Source organism: Acipenser ruthenus, chromosome 9, assembly GCF_902713425.1.
Source record: "Acipenser ruthenus chromosome 9, fAciRut3.2 maternal haplotype, whole genome shotgun sequence".
Taxonomy (NCBI): domain Eukaryota; kingdom Metazoa; phylum Chordata; class Actinopteri; order Acipenseriformes; family Acipenseridae; genus Acipenser; species Acipenser ruthenus.
This window is the reverse complement of record NC_081197.1, coordinates 5,146,848-5,170,582: the sequence shown is the minus strand read 5'-3', so window position 1 is coordinate 5,170,582 and position 23,735 is coordinate 5,146,848. Positions and strand designations below refer to the sequence as shown.

At 37.6% G+C, this 23,735-nt stretch overlaps 1 protein-coding gene across 20 annotated transcripts in view; it reads right to left on the bottom strand.

The window, feature by feature from the left end:
- The window catches only part of LOC117406095 (phosphatidylinositol-binding clathrin assembly protein-like), a 38,980-nt gene extending 15,685 nt beyond the window's left edge, over positions 1 to 23,295 (bottom strand). For 4 of the 20 annotated variants that reach the window (XM_059030904.1, XM_059030901.1, XM_034923908.2 and 1 more), the window contains exons 1-12: positions 22,502 to 22,790; positions 10,516 to 10,658; positions 9,436 to 9,511; positions 7,369 to 7,471; positions 6,829 to 6,922; positions 6,251 to 6,362; positions 4,946 to 5,052; positions 4,788 to 4,829; positions 3,654 to 3,739; positions 1,547 to 1,670; positions 464 to 603; positions 213 to 310 (exon numbers count right to left, since the gene is read on the bottom strand). In XM_059030904.1, coding sequence (XP_058886887.1) covers positions 213 to 310; positions 464 to 603; positions 1,547 to 1,670; positions 3,654 to 3,739; positions 4,788 to 4,829; positions 4,946 to 5,052; positions 6,251 to 6,362; positions 6,829 to 6,922; positions 7,369 to 7,471; positions 9,436 to 9,511; positions 10,516 to 10,658; positions 22,502 to 22,631 — 1,255 coding nt within the window. In that variant the 5' untranslated portion in view covers positions 22,632 to 22,790. Of the gene's footprint in view, positions 1 to 212; positions 311 to 463; positions 604 to 1,546; positions 1,671 to 3,653; positions 3,740 to 4,787; positions 4,830 to 4,945; positions 5,053 to 6,250; positions 6,363 to 6,828; positions 6,923 to 7,368; positions 7,472 to 9,435; positions 9,512 to 10,515; positions 10,659 to 22,501 lie in introns of all 20 variants that reach the window. The other 16 variants (XM_059030909.1, XM_034923900.2, XM_034923901.2 and 13 more) reach the window with 10 other exon arrangements.
- Positions 23,296 to 23,735: the final 440 nt, after the last annotated feature.

The window sequence follows — 23,735 nt, the reverse complement described above, 5'->3', positions numbered from 1 at the left end:
ACAAAGGTTCAGGCATAAGTTCCACAAAATTGGGTGAGCATATCATAAATGCCACCATGACCTGGACTCTATACTCTCATGAACGTGTTCATGCCACGTTTCAGAACTTTTCAAACACTTGTGTACACCACACTTCAAGGAGGCAATTCAAAAAGTATATTCTTGGTAAAGCGTTCATATTGATACTCTGGTATTCTTGGAGTCCTTCCTACCTCCCCATGTATTCGCTCCTGGTACAGTTGCGATCGGATGCATTGATGTTTGAAATGCTGGCTGCAAATCAAGCAAGTCATTTGGCATCCTTGAGGAGCTGGAGAGACACAAGCAGAAGAGTTTGTTTAACCTTACAATGCCAAAACTTAAAACACTGGATTTCAGGCAGTGCTACCCAGCATGGTCTTATGGGTTGTATGTGAACATTATCTAAAATGATATCCATGCAGGAGAGATTTGTCATCAGGACCTGTTTGTGGAGCTGGGAGTTGAGAAGAGGTCTATAGCGGGCGTTGTACAGATACCCCCTCCGGTGGTCAAGACAGGAGAGGCTGCTGTTGTGGCAGAGGAGGATGGACCTTTCTTAGCCATTTCCTTCAGCCTCTGTTCCTAGATAGAACAAGTCAAAATTCAAAACATCGAATATTCTCAACACATTTACTTGTTAACTTTACAGGTAGTCCAACATCAACGGAAATCCAAAATCAAATCAGTTCGAGAAAAATAAAGATGTAGCTTCAACTACAAACAACTACTCACCAGTGGGCTTAACTAGACACAAAGAATGGTCTAGGTCATTGAACTCGCAACCTCTTGGTTCATACAACAGTATTTGGCAGCAAAACCACACTTGATTGCCACTGTTTCTATTAGTAAACAGCCACTCCTGCTACGGCAGTTTTTGAAAGGCCAAAGGTCATAGCATCTTAAAAGTACTACATTTAATGGTTCTTGAAGGATATACTTTATAATGTTAAACTGTTTCTCTCTCTCCCTCTATTTCAAAGCTGCTGGCAAAAGCATGATTTTAAAAAAGGCACTGCTAAGCTTAGCTTTTTTTTTTTTTTTTTTAATTTGTATTTATGGTCTTCAAAAGTAAATGTTGTGGTATAAAACTATAGCAATTTGGTATGCTTGGGGTCACACAAAACACTGAGCGATGAATTGTGAATTGATCTTAGTGTCAGCTACTCCCGGCTAGAAAACCAGGCAAACTGTACTGGAAACAAGCCATTAGACTAATTACTATATTGAGCAAAGCACTTTTAAAAAGACTTAAAAGTAGAACAATGCTTGATTCATTATAACAAAATATATTACGACAAGTCGTTCGAGATTAACTTGTGGACTTTAGATCTGCAGGTGGTGTACATCCTTCAACTGTAAGCAAGAACAGTGTTTTCTCAGAACAAAAATAGTAAAAGACGTTTGGAAGGAAGCCCAATTGGAGACTACACATCGTCTTGTACATGGAAAAAAAAACGAAAAAAAAACCTAACTTGACATTCCGGAAGCCAATGAGAAGTCTAATTTTAAAAAAACAAAAATGTACCTTCAGTGCTTTTAAGCGTGCCTGCTCTTCCTCCAGGGCCACTTGTTTTTCCCTTTCGTCCACTTTGGTGAAAGATATGCCGGTATTTGCAAGTGATGAGACAGCATTTGAGAGAGTGCTGGCCCTGGGAATGTCAGACAGGAAGAGTTAGATGACTTTCAATAGGAAGAGGTTCACTGTATAAAAATAAACATCCCTATAGGATGGAGAAAGAGCTTTGTTGGCACTTCTAAAAGACCTCTTATGTTCTTAGAAAAACAGTATCTTCAAAAGAAGACGCGGCTTGGAAATTGTAGAATAAAAAAAAAAAAACACACAACACAACAACGACTTCTGAAAATAACTAAATCTATGACATTTCTCATGCATGATCATTTTTAATCTAACCAATATGCAGTAATGATATCATCTGCCAGGGCAGTACTCTTTCAAATAGCACATTGTGTTTACAATCCAGCGCCAAAGCCTGCAATTTATTTTCTCCATACAAAAATACTTCGGCATTACAAGGAGAGTCAAAAGACTATAAATTTCTGCATTTAAAATAAGACAAACGATCTGTGTGGAAGACTCAAGACTGACTCATTTAGGAGCTTTTATGTCATTCATGTGGATACAGAGGAGGTGCCAAAGGGATACAAAAAGTGCTAGAGAAGCACAGTGGTTTCTAGTGGCACAAGCTGTATGTCACCTGTGCTTAAGTACATATTTCAGTATTTATAAATTCAGTACAGGGAGAAAGCTTTAATGTGTATGTCCAACTACCTATTAATATATCATCATTTAGAGCAATGGTTCCTAACCCTGATCCTGGGGACTCCCTGTCTCTGTTGGTTTTCATTCCAACTGAATGCTCAGTTACTTAACTAAACCCATAATTAAACTGATCATTTGCTTAAGTAGACCTTTGTAATTGTTTATAGCTCTTAAACAGTTGCAGGATCCAAGTAACTTATAAAATAGTATAGCCAACTTGAAACCTGCAACTGTTTAAGAGCTGAAAACAATTAGAAAAAGTTAGAAAATTAATTAAGTTCAATTAAGGGTCTCATGCTCAGTTGGAATGAAGACCAGTAGACACAGGGGGTCCCCAGGACCAGGGTTGGGAACCACTGATTTAGGGGGTACAGGCTATTAACTAACAGGGGGATTTTTTTTTTTTTTTTTTTTTTAAATTATTTTTCAGAAATAGCCGAGGGTACCGAGGTGGATACAAAACAGAACAAAGAAAAACACAAGACTGCAATTTAAACCATGAAATCAAAATTTTTATGGTACAATTCAGTCTCTAGAATTAATACATTGTTATTCTGGCAGCTTAAAAACAGTGCTTCAAAGCATCATTTTTTTTCCAGCTGTCTGATGACTAAAGATGCTCTGTAGCTTCCTTGGCACCACAGCTGCTTTTCCACACAGCCAATCCTCTGCCAAACCCCCTTCCCTGTAGAATTTGGCACTGTATGTTAAAACCATTAGGTTCAGAATAACTGTAGGAAAGCTATGATCTGAATACTCTCAGGGTCAGGCACGTTGTGAGAAGTAAACCAAGCTAAGCTTGACCCTGCAAAGCTGTATGTTACTGTCCTTTCTGACTCTGCAGTCTAATAATAATAACTAAAAACTCACCACTGTTTACTCCTTATACATTAACACCGCTCATGAAGATGGCAAGAAAACAACAACTCAGTGCTGCTTGTATATTACATAAAAAAAAAATGTTACACTACTGATTTTAAATGAGATCTAAATGTGAATGTGTATATCTGCAGTAGTGTAAATACCAAAAATACCGGATACTAAAAACTGATCAGTAACTTGTGACAGAATGAAAAAGTAATAAGCCATTGAAATATAAATAAGATAAAATAATTATTCTGTGCCTCCAATTCTGTTTGTTGATCAAGTCCTGTCCAGTAACAGTATACATTAACCCCCACCCACCCAAAATAACATGCCAACATTTTTTGTTTCTGATGTGGTATGAAAGTAATCCAGTTTCAAAACAGAGTTATGATCCACCCAAGTAAAATTCTGTCCACGTGGACAAACTAAACACTCATCTGAGCACTAAGTGCACATAATTTAATAACCCAGTAGTCAAACTTGCCTGCTTGCAGCTGTGGAATCTTTGACCTTTTTCCCTTCTAAAGAAGCCAAGTGCTGTTCTAAAGCTTCGAGAAGGCTGCTAGGTGCCTACAACAATATCAGAGATTCCAGAGTGATCATTTTTGGAAAAACCATGCAAGATATTTATTATTTTAAAACACAAATACACCAACAATCAAGCAATTGCAAAAAAATATAGATTGATAAAAAGAGTGAGATGCAGATACTTACACAAACTGTAAACTGAAAATGGAAAGATAAGGAAAATACAGAAGATAAAGGTGGTAATTGCAAGAAATACATAAATCAGTATATATCATTATTCTCATATATTTTGTGCATATTATACTTTCACAGTCCTGTATAACATATGAGAAAAGCATAATAAACCCTTATTTGCTTGATAATAATCTTATTTGCTTTATTTAGTGGACTATTAAGATATGCAAATGAAAGTATAATAGTTCTTTCCAATATATTTACTTGGAAGGTAAGCATGGGTCAGCTACATGTTTCTCCAATGCCAATGGCATCCACAAGGCCAGCTTTGGGCATTTCAAACCGAGCTCTCACTCTTGAGCAAGAACACTGCAGTATTAGCTCTCTGCCATCATAAAAATGATGGCTGAGGAGGAACTTGCAACCTTGGGTTATCAGAATGGTTCAGAGCTTCCATTCTCAATTATAAAGATGTATTTAAATCAATTTTGTTGGTGTACAGTACACATGCTGCACAAAATGTCTGACTTCTACACTTCCTTGAGTTTACAATAAAATACCCCTTGAGAAACAATTCGATACAATTGCATTGTATGCACCATTGAGAGAGGATACACTCTGGTAACACCTTTATTTGCTGTATAGCGTGAAAAGTTAAGAAAAGAAACAGTAGAAGATTTCCCTGAAGGCTACATGCACTTAAAGCATCCATGCACCTGGCAGTGCATAATCTGCCCGTTTGTGTAAAAGTTAGTGCCATTTAACATTAAAGATTGGAAAGGCTGCGAGATTTTGGCCATGAACACTTGATAAAAGTGTTATTTATTAGCTTTATTAGTCTTTAAATGTCAAGCTACATAAAAGTAAAAGAAATGTCCAAACTCTCAAACGTTAAAAAGCATCACTGGACACTTACCTGAGAAAGGTCTGGTATGTCTCCCTTATCAATCCCAACTTGCTGTAAAAATAAATAAATAAATAAATAAATAAATAAATAAAGGAGCAGTGTGTTTTTCAACTCGATTATTCTTATTTATTATAATAAATATTAAACCAAAAAGAAATACCACTCACTTCAGCGACTTTCAGGAATTCTGAGATCCTGGTCATTCTGGTGAGGAATTTCTTGTAGATGTCAAGCCCCTCTTTGCATTGGATTTTCTTCATATCGAAATATTTTTCTAATTTAAAAAAAAAAAAAGAAGAAGATTTTAGTAGGAATACAGCACTTAAATCTTGTAAAACTTGCTACAGCGATTTTACATGCCAATAAAGCAGATTTCCAGTGTCTTTAAATAACCCATACCTTTGTTTTCCTATCTGAATGACATTGTTTAAAACTGCTGGTTGATGCATTTGCTTGCATGACAAAAATGTTTGCTTCCCTCAATGTGGTATTTAGCCCACCATCAGGCTGGGTCAAAACCATTTGTAAACCTCAAAACAATCACTCTGTCATTTTCATAAATTAAGCAGATGTTTGTATGTGACCATAAACAGGAAACTGTACTGGGAGGTACCCAAAAAAATAAGAGACAAGCCAAAACGCACGACTCGCATAGAAAATATTATTTTGCAAGAACAAATCCAAAAGTGTTACTCAGCAGGGTTGGAAAAGGCATATCAACTGGAGACAATCCACATTTTACTGCGAGCCGCACATGAGCTTTCCACCTCTACCTGATGCTCAGTAATAATTAGAACCTATATCCCCTCCCCCCTCTTCCCTAATCTGAAACTTTCCCTCCTGAAAACATTGTGTGTATATAAAATGATGTGTGCACAGCTTAGCACAGTCGTGTGAGAAGACTACATCTCACACCCAGCAAAATTAAGTAATTCCTGCATACATAGCAATCTCTGCTAAGAAAGTCTGCAAGTGCTCTGTGGGGTGCGTGACAAGCTGACAGGACAATCAATGTATGCTATAAGCCTGACCTTGAAGGTGTTCAAAATTGTAATAATTTTGGCTTCTGCAACTAATTTAAATTCTAGTACTAAGGAATTAATTTTAAAATGTCAAATGATCCAACATTATAATGAGTAAGTGAGCATTTTAGCCTTTAACATACAATACATTTTCTATATAATTATGTAAAACAATTTCAGATGTGTTGTCGTAAGTCTAATATAAGTGAAGTGATAAGATTTGTGAATCTGAAATAGGAATTTGAGGTTGCATTTGTATGAGGACTAGTACAATCCTAAATCCATTATTATTTGGAGGTCTACTAATATTTAAAAGCTGCATAGCAGTCCCCCCCCCCCCCAAATAAAACATGTGGTGGGTTCAATTCCTCATCCTTTCACATTATTGAAATCAATCAACACGTGCCCTCAATCAATACGTGCTCTTTTCAGAAAATAAGAGTCACTTACCCAGCAGGTTAATAATTCCTTCATTATAAGCAGCAAACAGTCTAATGGCATCTTTGAACAGGAGCATGAAGGCTGCATTGACCACCCCATTTGTGAGTTCATTGGCATTGACCTGTGGAAAACCCAAAGCATATTAACTGAACTGCACTGTGCATCCTTCCATTAACACAGTTAACTAGTTTGCAAAAAATCGCAGAAGACAACATCTCTGTTTAAAAGTCCATATCTATTTTTCACCCCTCTGATTTTCAACACATCTTTTTGGAATTTTCTTCCTGCATTTGCACAAAAAAAGAAGCCTTTCTAAATCGCTAGCCACTATTAGTTTACACTATGATTAAGGCTTAAAAGTATAGGAGAATCTACATTCAACTGAAGTTTTATATCCATTTAGAGTTGAATGTGCTCCATAGACAGGGGTTGCTTTTGCTATATGCTGCAGGTCTGTTCTGCTGGATGTGTACTGTACAGTATCCGGTTACATTTAGGCTTGATTCTGATATGAAGCTGTAACCTATTGCACTATAACATATTTAGTCTTCCCTGGGACAGGATACAGCCGACTGATTTACACTCACATTGAAGTCTAGCAGTGTGTCCATCTGATTTTGGATTATTGGTATTGTTTTTAGCAGTTTTTCTGTGTTCATAGTTCTCATCACCCCATCAGCTCTGCAAAATGTAAAACACGCATTACTTTCCAATACCATTACAATAAAAATACATCTACATATTATAAAAAGTAAAACCAGGCAAACAAGAACAAATGCAAAACCAAAAAACTAATAAATAAAAAAACAAACACACACAGACAATGGGACCAGTGATAATATTGCTACTGTAATGCCAACAAGTAGCAGGAACAAGTAGTAAATAAAAAGAAGCTGGCTTTAGATGTGGGAGGAGGAAACGCATGGCCAGCAGTTAAGCAACAGAAACACATTCCCCAGGAAGATCGATACGTCAGAACACCATTAAGAATCATCCTTTAAAAATAAATGCAAGTTAAAATAAACACGTTTGTGAGCTTAGGAGGACGCCGTTATAAATATTTGGGGAACTGAAAATAAATAAATAAATAAATAAATAAATAAATAAATATCACACACAGCTCTTACCCTCTTTTCACCTTTGTAAAGTCAAAAGCAACTTGTCTGTATGAAACTGCTTTATCATTCAGGTATCTGCTATACCGCCTGATAAACGTAGACATGTCGTAGCCTTGGGGGGGGGAAAGAGAAGAAAGAGTTTGGTTAAAGTTCTGGTAAACTATATATTTTATGCATCTTAATGTACTGAAATGGCTTCTACCATTTTACTGAGCAACATCTTTTATTAGGGACACTTTCACATTTTCTCACATTGTCACCTGCTGCCTGAGCAATTAAGTCGTGCCAAATCGATTTAAAACTGATAAAATATTTTTTTTTAAGTTATGGTCTTCCCAAATGGCCTACGAAACACCTGCACAAAGAAAAATAACTAGTGTGGATACAAACCAGTGGATTACATGCAGTTCAAGACACAGAATTAAGAAAAGAGTTGTCCACTCGGCATTTTCTTAACCCTCTCTTTGCAACTGACAGCATTTAACACCAGCAGGGAGAGTAGCAACTAATGGCGAGGGCCGTTCAGACAAGCAAGAAATGCACTCTGCTTTACAAACTGACAGCTCCATCAGAGCAACCAGTGAAAAAAGCTGTCATTTTAATTTCCAAGTCAGTCTCTTTTCGTGGCAGCATTTTCTTAGGATGTGCGGAGCAAAGGGGGGAGGGGGGATTCAGATTGCTGTAAGTCATGTTAAATGTTGAGCAATCCCTCTGGTAATTGCTGTAAAAACAACAGCTTTTCTAGCAAACCTTGACTAAAGAATTATTTTTGAAAATATATCTGTCAAGATCAGCTCTGGGGGGGGACGGGACGGGACACAGTGTTATGACTAGAATATAATGTGCATTTCTTTGGTTAAAAAGTACTCTGTCAGAAATCCCTATATTTTATCAGGAATTAATGAGGAGAATTGCAAGTATTTTAGGCATTGTACTATCCTGATGATTATAATGCACAGCTCATTCTTCCCATGAAGCCTTGGAATTGGGGAAATGTGGGGAATTTGGCATTTTGGAGTAATTTCACACACTCCTGTCCTTTGACAACTGCCTTCAGATCTCCAATAACTGAGAAGCACATAGGGACATAGATTTTTTTCTTATCTGAAGATGAGAGGTGCCAGCAGGCAGAATAAGAAATCACTGACTATTCCGACACCGACTAAGACTATTCTCTTTAGCAAGTGCGTAGAGTAAAAGACCATTAAAGTAACTGAATAATGGTACCGATAGAAAGTTCCAAAGATTTTGCGTGGTGGCACCTTATACAAATAAAGAGAGAGAGAGAGAGAGAGAGAGAGAGAGAGAGAGAGAGAGAGAGAGAGAGAGAGAGAGAGAGAGAGAGAGAGAGAGAGAGGAGAGAGATTCACTGCATTTGAAAGCACTAAAAAGTTACAACACGGCATGGTTATTATACTTTAGCCTTGGGAAGCAATATTGGCTTTCATTTCTGGCTTCTTTACCTTTCAGCAGCAACAATGGCTTCTAAATTAGACTCAACAGTTTCAAGGGAATGTACAGAATTTGGATGAAAAATGTGAAATCCAGTCCATAAAACTGTCAACAGGGGGTAGGGCAACCATGGGCATCATTGGGCTGTCACTCAACATGAAAAGTCAGTGTTTACAATTGTTCTGGACGGATACATTCAACATTTTACTGCAGAGAAGTCGTGGTAGAAATATGCAGGAAAGTTGTGAATACTGATAGGTAGTTATGTAATTCGGTTCTGCTCCAACTAATGATGATTTGATGAAATGGAATGTTCTTTTGCATGTGGATAGAGGGTTTAGTGTTGGGTGATCACAACCAAGAAAAAGTTGAACGCTCTTACAATTCAATTACAAATAGAATGCCACAGAACATTTCTGTCAGTAGGTTGTGCAGTGGTGCTGCACGCAAACTAACGAGACACAGTAGTTGTGACAACAAACAAAAGCATAACAGAATTGAAAGATACAGGTTTGAAAAAAGAGAATTAAAAAAGGGGTAATATTTTTACCCCTCCCCCAAACGTGATGCGTTAACACTGCAAATCTGTACTTCTTAATTCAAACTGTACTCCGATTAACTCACCTTGTAACCCACTTTTGTCTAAAAAATTACTCAAGTTGAATAATGTATTCCTTGAAGCCAAGTACTGGATAAACCTCTGCAATGAAAGAACAATGAAGAGATTGTAAAACCATAGCAAAACAGGTCCTTACCATGTAGCCTGTTCTACTTATTATTATTATGATTAACATTATTATTATAGCTACATAAATATCAGACCTTAATCAGAGTACCATGATGAATGTTTAATCTTAGGGAAAGATGTTATTAACTTCTTGTATGCAGAGATTAATTACTACAGTACGCTGTAGTCATACAATGGGGTAGGCAAAAAAAAAACAACAAAAAAAAACACAACATGAACTGTATCTGTAGTGATACACGCAGGCAGTAATGGACGTACAATTCAAAATTCGGATTCAAAATGCATGCAGAGTTCTACATTTCCAGAATCCTAATGTGGACATCCTCACTTTAACACAGTGTTTGTATATGTATTCTTGAAACGTACATTCAACGTATGATAGAAACTGAAAATGGATGTGTTTGAGTGGTGTTTATTTTTAATAACCAATTTTACCAAATAATAATAAAACCGACACCCCCCCCCCCCCCCACCGCGAACTGAACCAAAAAATTCAAACTCTAGTTATAAGCAATAACACTCCTTAAATAAAAAAAATGATGAGAATCGATCCCTAATGCTTCTTGTATGTTTTCTTTGCCAACAAAACTGTTCATTCTCCCAATGATTTAATACGCATCAGGTGGATTTTTGTGCCGTTCTAAATCATAAGTAATATTCCCCCCCCTCCCCATGTCTTTGAGAGACTTGCAGCACAGTAGTTTCGTCTGTTGGATACCGCATGAGGAAGTCTATTAGATATTGCAATGGCTCAGCCTGACTGTCACTCCTCACATAGATAAGGACGTTTGATAATAAAAGCATTTAGATACAGCCAGCAACCCTCGTCACCCCCTAAAAGAAAAAGATTAGCAATGATCCAACAGCTCTTTTGTAGAGTGTTACACATTCTATGGCATTCATGGTATTTCAGTACTAAGACACGTACAGCAATGCAGCTTTGTAAAGCAGTTTACCTCATTGCCGTAAACCATCAGGTGGTGTGTTGCGATGAGAGCTTTAAAGACCACCACCCAGCTGCCATTTGTAGTCCTCTCAAAAAATGTGTCGGCCAGATGTGGGATGTTAACATTCATCTCATTGGTGCACTGGATCAGGTCTGAAAAAAGGAAACGGTAGACAAAAATATTTAAAAATAAAAAAAAGGAAGGTGTGGGTGGTCAGGATCATGTAATGAGATTTATTTGGGTCACCATCTCAAAGTGTGGAGTTCAGTTTGGGCAGAGGTAAAAACAATTAGATAGTGAAAAGATTTATTTATTTATTTATTTTTAATGGACAACAATCAATAAACAAAACTATGCGGTGGAAATAGCAACGGTGACACAGAGAAAGTTCGTATACAGGAACTCCCTTCACATGGATGCTTAATGATGTGATGAAGACTTTGAGGGGAATACACACACAATCTAAAAACATGCTCCTGCTTGGACACTGAAGCTGTGAGGGCTGGTCTTCAGTGAGGTGCGGAAGATCCAAGCAAAATGATGGCGTTGTCGGCAGGGGGGCCAGCATGTTATTTACCAGTTTCACATGAAGCCTCACTTTGATACAACTACTTTTTCTTCCGTTCCTTTTATGTTTTACAGATATTCTGAGCCATTGCTTTTTCTAGCATACCCTGCAGTCTTCATTTATAGCTATCTGGACATCCTCCTGGTATGACTATCCATTTTAAAAAGGTATGTAGCACAAAGAAGCACACACAGTACTATGGGTCTAGGGACATTCATAACCATACCATATTGATAAAAAGAAGAAAAAAAAACATTAAAAAGGGTAATTGCTAGTCATGTTTAAAATGTACAAGCTGTACAGTTGCACTGGGGTGAAATTCAGTTAGTAACAGTACCCGTGCAAATCATGACTTCATAGCCACTTGAGGAATGCTATTGTATTAGCGTAGTACTGTGGCTACTTTCAGTACCTATTTATAAACTGGAAGAAAACCCTGCTCCAAATCCCAGTTTCTAACAGGGCTTTTGACAAACAATGCAAAAATACGTCATGCAAAATTATACTACATTTTTGACTGCAGGATCTAGGCACTTACACAGATGCCCTCTGTACAGTAACATAGCTACCATTATTTAAAGCACCTTTCAAATACAGTAACTTCTTGAACAAATGTAATTACTTACTTAAAAAAAAAAATCTGGACTAAAGCGATTTTAAAAACTTCCTTCCTAAAATGGTTTGACAAGCAAGTTTAAAACACTACTGAATCTCAATGCTGCAGTCTAAAACAAACAGAGCAGCAGAGATAACACCCAAGAAACGGAAACGTTGCATTTGATATTCAGATATTCAGCATTCTTTAGGGTCAGCACGGACATTCATTTCCTGCATACTGTGCAAGCTGGGGTGAATACTGTACTGCACACCCACATCCCACACTTGCTATGGACTGGATGGTTCTGTATCAGTCCCAGGACCCTTTTTGTTGTGGCATCTTGGTGCAGGCAGTGTTCTCTAACTTATAAATGACATCATAAAAATGTAAAAGTACACAGTTAGTAATGCACTCTCAGTTCCATGCTTTGCTCAAAGTAGCTTTCAACGATTTAATATTGTAACTGGCTACAGTCACACAGAGGATTAAGCTGCAATACAGAAGGCATGTGTTTTGGGTCTACAGCAGAACTATATTCATTAATGTGCACTGGGCATGGTTTTGAGGTGTGCCACAAAAATATATTAGGCAAAGATAGGAAAAAATTAATAAAAAAAAATACTCTACAGCAGCCCCTTCAGATAGCACAAAAAGAGATCGGTTCATAACCAAATCAGGCAGTAGTTTGAGAAATGTATGTCATTTTATTATTAAATATTTTAAAATTGCCAAATTATAGTAGTGTAGTTCACTAAAACCTACACAACCTCACAACAAAGGAGATCAAAATAGAAATCTTTGCAGGCTTTTAAAAAAAAAAAAAAAATGTAATGTCTACAGTAACTTGTTTTCACTGAATGTTTCAATGCTGCTTATTTTACGGTAAGTTTATTGTAAGAAGATTAGACAGGTTGAGGGGTTTATAAAAGCAAGCAACAATTAAAAGAGTGACAAGTTTCAAAGTCTACAGAGAAATAACTTCTCTTATTTCACAACAAGGTGTCATATAAATGGACAGAGTTGCATGCACAGTATCATTTTAGAAGGCCATAGGTTTATTGTTAGCGCTAGGATTTTGTCATGGAAATTTGGGGTAAACATCACGGTAAATGTGTTTAAAAATCACAGATGAAGGTGTAACGCTTTGTATTTATTTATTAATTTTTACACTTACCGCGGTCTGGATTTGAACTGCTGACCCGCAGAACTACAGGCAGACACGCTACAGTTTCGTTAAAGAGTTATTCCCCTTTAAAAAAATAACGTTTCAAGTTCAAGTTTGCAGTTATTTTACATTTTGGTTTGTTTACATATTATTCCAATACAACATGTTGTACATTTAGAGGTTTGATGCTTTTACGGAGCGCCGGTCATCCCGAATTACACTTTTGTATGCAGAAAATTCTCTTTCTGCGTCAACTCTATTTACTGGTACTGTCAAGCACCTGACAGCAATTACAGCAAGAGTTGGGAATCTCAAAGGCCTCTGCTTTACGTTTGTGACATAATGTCTCCAAGTGTTTATCACAGCTGGCTTTACGACCAATTGTACGTTGAACAAAACAAACCTCTGCTTTCATGAAACACATTTCTGGGGTACTGTGCAGCTCGTAACAGTGCGCTTATTTGTGCTGTTTTGCTCATTTTTAAAATTTTTGCAATGTGGCAAAGCATTGAGTAGTGTGAACGGCTACATTACAAAGCAAGGCAACGAAGCTAGGTCAACATAAGTAGCGCAAACGGGGAAAAAAGCGCTTTTTTTTTTTTGGTTGAGATGGAGTAAAAATCACAGACACCAACACAAATCATGGAATCCGTGACACCCGTGACCACTATGACTTAATCACAGACTTAGCTATTGTGACCTACAGTAAACAGAAGCAAGCCTTAAATCCACGTGACAAACGTCATTTCATTATTGCACCCATGCTGCAAAAATAGTTCATGTACCAACATGTTTTTGTTGGTACTATTAACAAAGATCGTATGTGACAGATTTGCACACCCACTGCTGCATGGAGACAAAAAGAAAAAAAAAAGCTTGGAAACAAAACCACTGGCAAAATCCACCGAGGCAATTTGATACAGTAAAAAGACAAGGGCAAAATGTACCTACTGATTAGCAGACATCAAATTAATAAATGCATTAAAATACTGTTTTAATAAAGTTCAGTCTGCAAAAAAGAATTCACCTGCTGTACTATCTTTGTCAGATTTAGAGGAGCCAGCACTTTGAAACTGGGGTGGTTCACTCCTGTGTGTATTCATGACAAGTTTCTGCTGACGGCAGTGCAATAACCAGCACTTACATTGTTTGTAAATAAAGTCTCCCAGTGTCTATAAATCACTGTACTAGGAATATGTGGGGTTGCAAGTACTGTACAGCGAATCTCATACTTTGGATTTGCATGATCACCTGGGGCAAACCCCACCAAACACATCCCTACTTAAAAAAATAAATAAATACCTTCAAATACGGTTTGGAGATCTCGAATCCCTAAACTTCCAGAGTCCAGCTGTACACAAAGAGTCTTCAGGAGCATGGATTTTGTGTATTTACAGTATGTAAAAGGTCATCAGAGCAAGAAATAGATCAAACTTCCTATTGCTTCACAGCAGGAACCAGAATCAACTTTGATCCTTGGTGCAAGTGGTTGGCATTTAGACTACAGTGTCTTACAATCCACTTTCTCAAGCCCCTGAACTCAAACAACCAGGGAGCTTGATTAGCAGGTACTAGAGGATCTCACAGTAGTTGACCAAAAATGTACGGAAAAGGAAGGTCTACTTTTCTGTCACTTAAATTTGATGCGACAGGATAAGAGAAGCCTCACCTTACTTGTCAGACCCTTGTATACTCTAAAGCTGGCTGCCAACAGGGGAACAAATAGGCTTATTTATCTAATGTGATTCTAAATATTTGACTGGATACCTTTGGTCACAGACAAAAACAGGCATACTGTAACAGTAAGTTAAAGCAATAGAATATTCAGAATACTGTACTGACCAAGCAACACAGGATACTCACATTCATTGTTTTCAATCAACTACTATGCCTACAGCAAGCAATGTTCCTATGGTTGCAGCAACAATAGGAGGATTATGTTGCTTGGTTCTGGAAAGAAACCTACTAACCTCTAACCGCCTACAGATCAATAGTGACAATTAAGCAAAATTGAGTGGGTTGCTGCTTGTGTAAATGTTGCCATTTGGTTAAATGGCCTAAATCTTGATGGCTTTGCCAGTTTAAAAAAAAAAAAAAAAGGAAACATTTAGGTAAGATTATCAGCTCTCCAAACTGAAGTATGAAAGAACAAAACCTCTCTCTCTCTCAAATTGAATAGGGTCTGACAATCTCCCTCCACCATATAGTACCAGGGAATCAACCCGACTTGCATCAACCATTTGTTTTTAGTGGTATCCCGAGACGGCTGACAAAATCCTAGGCGACTCCTCAGTGCTGTAAAACGTATAAATCTGTGACTTAACCCGGCGGGGTATAAAATCAGCCCCCAAGTGTCCAGTTTTAAACTGGAAGCACTGCTTTGCTTTATAGTTTCTCTCAGACAGTCATTACCTTACTAGCATTCTCCCATGCTATCCTGCTTCGTGTTTGTCAAACACACTTAAGGTTCTGTCCGTGTCTGTTTTCATGGGCGTATTGTCAACTGAAACATGGGTTTGCTAATGTACTGTTTTGCTACTTTTAGAAGGTGCCAATCATACTAATTAGATCTGTCCAAATGACAGCAGTCCACTCTAACGGTTATTAACCTAATGTACTGTTTAATTGAATCATCAGCTGCAGTAATGCCTACATATCCCAGTGCACAAATATGCCTCCCTGGTCAGAGATCTCATACAAGGCCTAGGTACAGTACACTAGCATTTTTTAGGGCAATTGTCAACTGCACCACGCTTGGTATTAACAACTATGATCAACCGGTTTAGCAATGCCCCATCTAACAGTAGCAGCTGTTTTGTCTTTTATACAGAAGATAAACACGTCTTACACCTGTAGCAAAAATGAACACACACACACACACACACACACACACAAAACTTTGTATTGATTCCATGGTCAGAAATCAAGGCAACCAGCGAACAGAACAGTATTTTGACAAAGTTGCTCATTCAAGGACATTCTCAATTAGTGTCATGGGAATTTACAAGTAAAGTATGCCAGGCCACTAGGCAAATGGAAATCGTTATGCCTGGAATGCACTAAGCCTTCTCTTTTGATATTTCTTGAATACCGTTAGTGGAAATGGTGATGAATAAATTGAAGTGCACTATACTGTAGTTTTACTAAACGTTCTGTGTACTATGTTACAAAAAAGGAACTTAAGAGTATTGATGGGACAGCCGTAAGGCTATACGGTTGCCTACTTAATGGGTCTCTCAAATGGGGTGGAAAAAAAAAAAGGACTTAACAGCTTGAAATGGAAATCCATGGTTTAAAATGGTATAAGCTGTGACAACACATCGAGTCTTGATGGCAACACTGAAAACTGATCAACAGGCACCAGTCAAGAAAATTGGTATTTAGGTCTGGAAAATATCAATCTAGAAATACTGAAACAAGGCACCTTTTTTTTAAAAAAAAAATGTAACATTTAGATTTTCTAAGCATCTCCTTGAGACACCTACTGAACAGTACAGAGCACAATCCCTGGATAACCAGCTGATAAAAGCAGCTTTTTGTATTTCACTAGACTGTTTAAAAAATTAATTAATAATTCATCAGAACCTCTACTCAAGACAATATGATTTGGGACAAAAGAATGAAAAGACAAAGCCTCTCTTGCTGGCCATTTAGCAAAATGAAGCACAATAGGACTTTTTTTTTTTTTGGCTACACAGTGCTCTCACTGTTCATGCAGATATCTCTGAACCATGAAAGGGTTCACTAGTATATTTATCAGAGGGAGTAGACCTTTTCTTAACAGCTTGCCTTGTCGATAAATATTTTATTTTAAACACTTTCAGATCAAACTACATACATATTTTACTGTAACTTATTTTCTATTGAAGTTTCCTTGTCTATGGATAAAACCGGCTGAGTACTGTCCTCACTGTGGCTTTCTAACTTTGATATGCCAGAGGGAGCAACTGTACTGTAGATACATTGTTGGGTTCAGTAAATCCTTTGAGACAGCTCCCATGAGCTACTGTAGGACCTAAATCCCTTGCACTGCAATGTAACTCCAGGAAAACTAATGCAAAGTATTTTATGTTTCCATTCTAACTTTTAGCTGGTACTGTACTGTACAGCAGCTTCAGGGTTGTGTGCCAAACGAAGATTGACTTCAAGCAAGAACAGCAGTTATTCACATTAGAGAAAGCAGGGTTAAGCTAATGTACTTCATCAAAAGGTGGAAACCAGAAATGGATTATTAACATAAAAAAGGTGACATATTCAAGTGTAAACTTTAAATTACATACATTTAGGCAAGTGTACAGGTCGGTGCCGCTTTATCGAGACAAGTAAAAACATCCTGAATAAGCGGCTGTCCCAATGAAGCAAGAGGCATTTAGGACGACCTTAGTCACGCTTTTGTTTCTAAATGAAAAGTATGAAATCACATCAAATTAAGATTAAATGTTAAATACATAATTTAAAATACAAGTCAATTGTTTTTTTGTTTTTTTATTTCTACATAAAATGAAAAATAATGAAATCACATCTTATCACAAGGAGATGCACCTGCGATGTTGACCTGCCAACTTTCTTTGCAACAGCAGCCAGCTCCTTCAAGAGAATCACTGCACTGTGCTACGGAAACCTGTCTTGCTCTGAAAAGCGATCTCCGTTCAGCATTTGAAAATATTGTATCCTAATTAAACGAGATAAATAGCATTGGGAAGAACTGTCTCCCAGAGTTGTATCCCACTTAAGCAAGTATCCGACTAAGCGGTGTCGACTGTACTGTAAATGTTTGCAACAATACTATATATCCATGTACATTAAAATAGTATTGATATCTACATAACATGTATCTACATTTCAAAAAATAAATGTAACTTATCTACTGTATGTACTTATTCATACATTTGTTAGATTTATGCATTAAAACTACATAAAAGGTGAAACAGACTCCAGCTCACTCCTCCCCCTCCTCCAGATGAAAGGGACATGTAAAATGAGGAAGCCCTCTGGCTAAGACAAGCAAGTACATTGCAAGTTTATTTTGCGTGGGTGCCAATTATTTAGACTAGCAAAATAGTTATCTGTCCCAGGGCCAGATACTGTTTAGGGAAACCCTAGATGTTCTACAACACTTGAGGCTCTACTTATTGGTTAAATGCAATTTCTGATGCCACATGGACATCATCATGTTAACTATCACCACAAAATAAATCTGACTGGCAAATAACAAAACTTATATTAAAACTTTTTTTTCTTTTTTTTTTGACCAGTGTTTTGAAAACTCAGGATTTCTTTAACCCAATATTAGCTTTCAGCAACATACAAAGAAAGACTAGTGCTCACAGCAGACACCTAAAGCCTTGCACTTCCTTTACCAGAGGTCGCATTAACGCAAAATTTTGCATCTTAGACGCAAAATACATCTACTGGACGGAAAAACATTTTGTCTTGCGTTCACAGGACGCACAGAATGGAAAGGGACGCAGACATGCATATTCGTGGTAATCTATTACGCTGCAGCAACGACCGTAAAATACATGCTTGTTTAAAAAAAAACAACACACTGTTCTGCAATATAACAGCATTGATTAAGGTACATAATGTGTTATGCCCCATATTAACAGAGGTCCATATTGCTAAGAAATAAAACAAGTGTTTTGGAACAAGTAAATGCAAACACACACACACACACACGTAGGGCTGAAGTTTTCGGGTTTTATTTTTTATTAAAGGGACAATTCTGGTCCCTTTAATTTTATTTCAAACATAGCTGACAAATGACGTGAATTGTTCATCCCCAATCCTACTTTTAACTCGCATTTCATTTTTGCAGTCGCCTAATTTAACATTGTGCTTTTGTTACTTTCCGCACTAGTATAACAGGGATGCCCTTACAGATTTTTTTTTAGCATAAAAATTAATACCTAGTGCAGAGTGTACACTGACACCAAGTCAGTTGTCAATCGGAAGTTTTTTTGCTAAGCAGTCAGCATCTTCAGGGGATTCTCATGAAGATTGCTCATCTGCATCTCAGCCATCCACTTCTGACTACGAGTGCTACAGTGACCGAAGCAGTTCCAAGCAGTAGTAATGCACAAAAACGCAAACGAAAAATACGTTCTTATAAATTTTGAACGGGAGATGAAGTATCCGTGGCTTATTGAGATGGCAAGATGTACTGTGTGTGAAAGAGCTGTTGCCCCCCCCCCCCCCAAAAAAAAAACCATACGCATGGATGTACAGTTTTTCAAGACTCTTCGCTTAAGACACAGCAATGCTATAATATTAAAACACACGTAGATGAAGGCAACAAACAGTGCTTAGAATCACCTCTTGCTGTCATGCGAACAGTCTACTGTTAGTATATATAACAAAGACAAAAGTGTGTCTGTTTATATGTATAACCATACACAGAGATGTTTTTAAACTACTACATGCCATAGAGTTTAAACGTTCATAAAAATGTTCCAAAATGCACATCCCTGGAGTTTATTAGCCTTTGTGTTAAAATGTATATTTGATGGATGGGATGCAACATTTTGGGCATATGCATTTCAGGAACGTATGAAAAGAAAAGCTAGCGCGACCTCAGCTTTACATATACATACCACGCCCCACCCCACCATCGCAAACAATTTTAATGCCGGTACTTTTCATAGAAAACCATATATGACTTTGTTCCAGACAGATTTGCCACGTTTTTATTTGCAAGTAACAAATTAAAAACAGGTTACAGGGAAACTGCAAATTGCTGACTGAGTTTGTCAACAATTGGCAGCCAGCTGGTTACACTTCATACATTAGAAGGCACTGGACACTACATACTGTACACAGAGCACTTCCCCCGCATTTACTGTAAACCTATTATGAGGGCACAGCTTACATTTTGTGTCACCCCCCCCCCCCCCCCCCCTTCTGAAGAGCAAGCAAAAATTGGTACGGACATGGAACTGAAAAGCTGTCTTGCACCATTTCTGTTAATAAATAACTTGGTGAAAGTCACAGCCATCAATAGAATGACCTCATTTACTGCCAACACATCAGGTTCATGGTGTAAAGTTCATAACCTGCAAATCATGTGGAGTTACTGTAGATGATGCATCAAATAAATGTACAGCAGGGCAAATATACTGCATAACCATACTAGCGGAATGTCAGGAATTCTAATTGTTCAGCAAATTACTTTAGGATGTTGACTCTGGTAGCAATACCTTAAAATGTATAATTATCAGTTGTTTTAGTACTGATTGAAATGCACCTCTTAGAAAACTTAGGCAAAGCATACTCTAGAATATAAACAGAACACTGTACAATCAGGCCTTAGGTGGTTTTGTAATGAACTTCAGGCACTGTACTTGGTTGCAGTGGTTCACTTGATGGTACAGTACTTAAAATAATTGAACAGAAAAGTACAGTACAGGACACCTCCCCATGCAGGTAGACAGAGGATCATTAAAGTCAGGAAAAAATAAATAAATGTAGTGTTTAAACATGTAATTTACATGTAATTTACAGGTGCATTTTCAAAGCCACATTTACACACCCACATTTACTTAAGGCTTGCAATATGGTACCCAAGGTCAATATTCCATTACAGAACACCTGGATTACACCCAAACCACAGTATGGGTTTGTCAATACTTCCTCTCCTCAGCTGGCCAGACAATAATTACAGTCAAGCCAAAAAACACATGTCCAGCACAGGTTCTTTTCAAACAGGGAATTCACATTTTATTTGCATTGTATCTTACATGATACAGTATTGTGACCGGGTTTTAGCGTGGCATACGTTGGTCAAGACAGACATTCAAACAAACAGGATTCCTCTACTCCCAGATTCTGATACTTCCCAGCAGGAAAGACATACCCGCCTCATATACCCCACAACCCCGGTTACACAAACAAAACTGTTCTGTACTCTACTAATGACTTAAGAGATCAGTCAAGTCTGTTAATCAGGCTATCAACCGTAAAAAAATTTCAGGCATGCCCTAAACACAAACAGAATGGGCTTGCTTATCTTGGAATCAAAAAAATGTTTCTCACAGGAAATTAGTTAAACAGGCACTGCATCACAAAACCATGAGTCTGTCTGCTAATCAGGAGTGGGAACTACAAAGCTACTGATGTGGTGAAAAGCCAACATCCTACTTCTGACCAACTGATGGAAAACCCTGAAGCCCCATGCCCTAATAACACAACAACAAACCCAGTTGTACTCTTTATGTAAAGAGTCCAACGTTCATTTACTGTTTTGTGAAATAATTTTGAAAAGTCCCTGTGCCACTTGAACTAATTGAGAAGAAAATGAAGCGTGTATCCAGAAAGGGCAGTCATCTTCAGCACTGTTAGCCAAAGCAATCTAACACCTCAGGGGACTTTTAAAAAGACACCAGCTACCATAAACACTATGGGACACGCCATTTCAATTGTCTAACCTTGAAGCAATTCTGACACTATTGTAGTGATAATTAAATCTATGACTAAGCAACAAATGTAGTTCCCCATATGAAATAGTTTAGAACTGGAAAACATGATGAATTCATGAGATAACCGTGTCAGTCCCTTTTTATTATACAAATCACAAGAGTAAATCATTTTTAATACAGCACAAGATTCTTTATCATCATCATCATCATCATCTTCTGAGGACCAAAATGTGAAACTAAGCTGGGGGGCTCCATTCGATTTACAGGTATAACAATTTGAAAATAATAATAATAATAATTTGAAAAAATAAATAACAAGGTGGGGTAAGGAGTTATCCTTCAATATAAAAGTTATTTCCTTCACTGAGGTGTCAAAAAAAATAAAACATAACTATACAAGAAACGCAGGGCAGCTGGAGGTCAGTCCCTTTTGCTTAATAGTTTAAATTCCTCACAGGTCAAAAAGACTATATGCCTACTAAATATGGGGAGGAAATACAACAAAGAATCAACTACTGAACTAGTTACTGGCCAAAAAAACACTACCAAGTGTTGAGGACATCTATAGAGATCAGTCACTGGCATTCAAACACAGCATTAAAAGTCAACTGCACACAACTGAAAAAATAAATACTGTGCACCAGTAAATTGAGAAAATGTGTGTACAGCAAAAACACTTTCTGGCATGTCTTAAAAAGCAAACTAAGCTAAGCCAATGGGGTTTACATAAGAAATTAAACTACTGTAAACCGATTACAGTAAGTGTGCATGGTCAATAAAACATACGATTAGAAGAAAAGATTATGAGCAATTGTGTATAACTTTCCTGGCAATTATGAAATAGCTTTTCATTAGTATTATTTATAAGACAAGGTTTGCCAAAAACAGGCAATCAATATTTCATACATAATTAAGCAACGAAACCTCCATGATACCTTGTGTTACTGTACTTGTGTGTGTTTACACTCAGCCAGGAAAAGAAAGCACTGACTTGTTTTACAGTCGTTCCCATAAATTATCTTAAGGTACATGAAGACTGCAGTCTCTTTCTATTTGTTTTTTTTTAAACAATATTAAATTCGGCTGTACAATGCTCCTGTAACAAAAATGACATACGAAAGGAGGCCTCAGTACTATGACTGGTCGTGAAGGCTCATCATGAGAAAACTAAAAAAAACCTAAACATTGCTGCAGACGACTACTTTATCTGTGAACAGACACCCCACTCCCTTGCATAGGGGGCTACTTACAGTCCAAATGTTTTTTCTTCGGACCCATAATCTCGTGTGTGGTGGCCTTGCACACAGTTTTGGAAACGGCAGACCCGGTGACACTGTGTTGAGCTGCAGTTATCCTGTCCGTTATGCTCTGTCCCGACATCTTCGTCTTTTTTTATATATCGAATAAAATATAGAATATATCTTCTTTTTTTTTTTTTTTTTTTTTTTTTTTTTTTTTAAGGAAATGTTATTTTCAAATATCCTCTGGCGGCTCCACTGTTCAACCACCTGACCTTAAAAAAAAAAAAAAAAAAAAAAACCACCAGGCAGGTCCAGTCGTATTAGGGGCCAAAAAAAAAAAAACCACAAAAAAAGAGAAAAAAAAAAACAATATATCCGCGGCTCTTGGTCCAACTATCCCGAAAAACAGTACGCAAAGGTATACTGTCGCCGGGCTAAATGGAAAAGATATCCCTTGTTTTTTTTTTAGATAGGTTCTTTCTTTCTATTCCTATTCCTGTTTCTATTCCTAGTCCTAGTCCTATTCCTTCTCCACACTCTCTTTCCCTCTGTCTATCTCCTCTCTATTTCGCCTCCCCTACTGGGTTTAAATGGGCTAGATCTGGCTTGCAGGAAAATGGCGGGTCCGCTTCTCTCGCTGGAGCCTCCCAAGGTTTATTTGTGGTGGTAATGAAACTGACGACATTCTGGCTCACATAATGAATCACCTTCGCGTACCATATACTACGGCTCAATGAGCCGAAATGGCGAACACCAGGCTATAGTTTCAGCACACCCTCTGTACACAAGAAACCTTGGAGCCTCCTATCGCCAGGCAGGGAATTCAGTCGTGTCACATGACCCGTCCCTCAACCGACCGTGTCATCATTTGTTTCCATCAGTGCAAAACGTAGGCATTTATTTGACCGCGTATATAACAAATACAAATAAGTTTGTCACCTCTCTGAAACCATATTCATTCAAAGGAAATAGCACTTTGTTTACACAACGTGACGCATGTTTACACATACAGTTCGGTAGTAATATAGATGTGTGCATTTCACTTTTACTGGAAAATAAATGTAATGTTCAGTTACCAACCATCCTGAAAATACCGATGTAGTGTTATAAAGTGGTACATCGTCACAATGTGGTACACGTACCAAAACTTGACCTGTGTAACGTTAGAAAGTGGTACACTGAGATTTTTGTACAGGTGCTATCAATTGCATTGTGATGTGTCAATACTACATTGAGACAGTGG